General features: G+C 37.8%; 1 protein-coding gene across 1 annotated transcript in view; it reads right to left on the reverse strand.

The window, feature by feature from the left end:
• The window catches only part of bhlha15 (basic helix-loop-helix family member a15), a 24,600-nt gene extending 21,777 nt beyond the window's left edge, over positions 1–2,823 (reverse strand). The window contains exons 1-2 of the mRNA XM_015401242.1: positions 2,620–2,823; positions 1,677–1,727 (exon numbers count right to left, since the gene is read on the reverse strand). Of these exons, the coding sequence (XP_015256728.1) occupies positions 1,677–1,684 (8 nt within the window). The 5' untranslated portion in view covers positions 1,685–1,727; positions 2,620–2,823. The remainder of the gene's footprint in view (positions 1–1,676; positions 1,728–2,619) is intronic.
• Positions 2,824–3,896: the final 1,073 nt, after the last annotated feature.

Raw genomic sequence — 3,896 nt, forward strand, 5'->3', positions numbered from 1 at the left:
ATGACGTCATCCGCGTGCCGGACTACTGACATACATCCTGTCCGCTGAAATGCTGCTAGTTTTCCTCACATGCCTGGAAGATGTCTAGTGCTGCTACCACAGATGATCTCGCTCTCTAAATGGAACGATTCAGATTAGCTAGAATGAATAGAAGGGGTAGAACGTAGCCATAAAAGAGAGACTTTAATGGATTTCTTCAGTAAAGTTAGCAAAATACACAAACTTTACTTCAAAGAGTTCTAATCCAAGTTTAAAAAGAGGATTTAGAACAGTAACAGTTTTTGAAACAGAGTTGGTCTGGCTTGGTCTAGATAAAACAGTAGTAAGTGACAGAGCCCTTTACCACTCCCTGAAGACCAGTTTTGATTTCAATTTCAATTACATTTCAATTCAGTTTATTTATATAGCGCCATTTATTTATAAAACACCAGTTGACTTTCATTTTTCAGTGTCATAAATCATCTATCTATCTGGGGGGATAACTCCTGTAATAAAGAAGAGCTCAGTGCTGAGGATTTAAATCAGCAACTCTGTTATACACTTTATCATATTTATCACATTCACATTGAGTTTATGCTGTTTTCGTTTTGCTTTGGGTTTTCTTTTCTTACTGAATGAATATGGATACCTGTATGCCTGTATATGTATGTGTTATGAATATAAAAATTGGTTAAATCAAAACATTTTGGTCTTGATTATTTCATAGAACCATGTCACATCTGAACCTTTTCAGATCTGGTATAGACACAGATTAGGAACACACTATTTGGGGGTGGGGGGTGGTAAAGAGATAAAATTTATAATATGAGAAAATAAAGTCCTAGGGCAGTAAAGTAAAAAAAAAAAAAAGACAAAAGTGTCAATATTGTGAGAAAAACGTTTTTATTCTTTTTGAAAATAAAGTCAGGAGAATGAGGCCAAAGTGATCCGAAAATAAACGTAATATTACAAAAAAAAAAAAAAAATTAGGAATATAAAGTATATTTTGAGGTCCTTCTGATACTTTTTAAGTGGCTGAGTAACAGCAGATTTGCCACATTCAACATGGCGGATGCTCTGATTCATCCGCAGCATAGGCAGAGCCCATCCAACAAGGCGTCTATGTATATAATGTCTATAGCAAAGACAGCGCATGTAATGGAAACCAAACGACATGAAGGTAAAGAGGCAGGATTTTAGAGAGGCATGTTAAGCTTCACTATCATTATTACAAATAAACACACACACACAAAAAACAACAAAAATATTCAAAGGCAAACATTGAAATATGAAACCGGAATTATCTTAGTTTTGTGCTCTGGGACCAGGTTTTAAAAAAATTATAATATAAACTCTTCCGAAACTTCAACTCCGTTTGGATGTGCAGCTTAAATGACTCAATGCCTTAGTAGTTTCCCCTCATTCTATCTCTGTGCTAATGGGGCCTAAACTATGCAGATTTCTGGACTGCAGTTGTTAAAGAGAGGAGTTTGGGGCATGCATGGGGACAAGGGATAAGAAGAAACACCCATAAAGCCTGTATGACCGGTGGATATACAAAGTATGGTAATCAAAAAGATGCACAAACCAGCTTCATGTGAAAAGGATTTCTGATTCAACATATCCCTTTTTGTCTAAAATACAGATTTGTCTGTTGTTGCCACATTTTGAACACATCTGCACTCATGCACACTTACAGGTCCATTATTCGGTCTCTCACTCCTGAATAAATATCCGCTGTCTTCCACCTGCAGAGACAAATACGCAATAGGAAACTTTTACTGCTCTGCAGTAACCAAGCAACGGTCGGACAAGTGACTCAGGAAACGAAGACAGGAGCTGACTCACAGCAGCTGTGACGTAAAGGGATGTAAAAGGGCACAACAACACACGCGTATACACAAACACACACGTTAAGTCTTGCTATCCTTACAAGGACTTTGCATTGACTTCCATTCATTTCTATGGCCTTACCAAGACCTTTACTCCAACTCTAATAAGAAGATACCCAATGTTAAACTTAGCCCTAACTCCATTCAGTCTTCAGTACTAAAACTAACCCCCCATCGCAACAGGAGACCTTTCCTCATAGGGGCCAGTCGACTGGTCCCCAAATGTACCCATAAGTCCCCACAAAATAGCATGTTCCTGGGAAATTCCCCACGAGGTAACAAATACATGGTCACACACACACATAGAGGAGGCTGTGATGCAGAAATCTGCCCTGTTTGGGGAAATTAACACCTCGTTGTGTAACATGTTGAGAGGCTTGAAAGAAAGGTGGATAATGAGACTTTTCCAAAAAGCCAGTCCATAAAGAGACACACCATTTTTTATGCTTTAAATTGTAAAAGACACACCTCAAATCTTCAGTGTCCTCATGCAGAAATATAGCCATACTTCACATGAAATCACCTTCACCTAAATATTTATCCTCTGCATTTTCTGTTTGCATGCAGCTTCATATTGTCTTCTAAAATCTCCAGTGCAGCTTCTATCCTTCTATCACTTACTGAAATGCTACTTCATGACCTTGCATAAACATGCTGCAGCAAACTCTTTCCGCATCGAAAAGATGAAACTGCAAGTTTCATCTTTTCGATGCAATGATGTCCTACCTACGATGCAATGATGTCCTACCTTGCATTCCTTAAGGCTTAGTATCCCTCCTGGTTGTGCAGGATTTTTTAAAAATCACCAGATTTTCTAAAGGACATGAGTGAAAAGAGACAGAGAGATGTGCTGGAAAATGAAAAGAAGGAGGGAGAATAAGCTGCAGGAGGAGGGAATGAAAAGTAGAGACGAAGGACAAAGAGCTTACATATCCAGCTCTATGCCAGGAGGTTTCTGGCCTTCCTCCAGCAGTTAACCGGATGTAATCAATAACAGCACTTTGTATCACAATGTCCACAGTGTTACACTGTATACTGTATACTGTGCTCAGCTTCCTCAACATTTTTCAATTTTTGTCCTATTGGCAACAAAGGAAAATTGTCTATAGTTTAAAAGACCCTATCACCTTATTTCTAAGTGGAAACAATATAATACATAGTATTCAGCTTTTTTTTTTTTTCTTGTAGCTTCCTTGCTCCTGCTGCCACCACTGTATTACAAAGCAGAAATGGTGAAAAGTGTAAATTTTACCAGCCTCTACAAACTTCAATTTCATAGTCTAATTTCCAATCAGATTTAGTTCTAGATTTTGAATTTTCTATTCTAGTGTATGATTTATTGTTCCCTCAAGTCCCTCCATTGTACCTCTGGCTGTTATCTTTAGCGTCTCCCTCAGCCTCCAATAGATTATTTTCTTAGAAGTACCCTACAGTATATTACAGTACATCCATCTACTTATCAAAATAACCCTATTGCATGATGTTTTTTTCCACCATGTTTCTAAACACACCAGCCGTATAAAGCATAAACAATATAGTAAAGTAAAAAACCTTTTTTAATGACTTACTATAGTAAATGTAAACAAGTAAGTGAATGGTTTAGCTACTACCTAGTTTTCTGTGGACTGTGCTTGGTATTTGATAGCACACAGTTTTATATAAAACACACATGACACTTACTCATTAAAAACACAGTTGTAAGGGCAGAGAAATGCTCAGGGCTTTGCTGTTTTTTTAAACGGACCTAAAAAAAGTGACCCACAGTAGAGTTGAGTATGTTTATGGGAATCATTGGCCCTTCTTCAAAAGGTGTATTTATCAGGTCACATAGTGATGTTGGACGAGGTCTGGCTCTCAGTCTCCACTCTAATCAATCCCAAATATGTTTCTATCAGGTTTAAATCAGGACTCTATGAATTTGTAGCAAATTCTTTTAAGTTGATGACTGCAGGGGGGGCTATCTCTATAGTTATGCTACTATAGGCTTAGACTGATGGAGGACATAGGAACCCCTTTTCATCATTC

Source organism: Cyprinodon variegatus, unplaced genomic scaffold (genome assembly GCF_000732505.1).
Source record: "Cyprinodon variegatus isolate N-32 unplaced genomic scaffold, C_variegatus-1.0 Scaffold1197, whole genome shotgun sequence".
NCBI classification, from domain to species: Eukaryota; Metazoa; Chordata; class Actinopteri; order Cyprinodontiformes; family Cyprinodontidae; genus Cyprinodon; species Cyprinodon variegatus.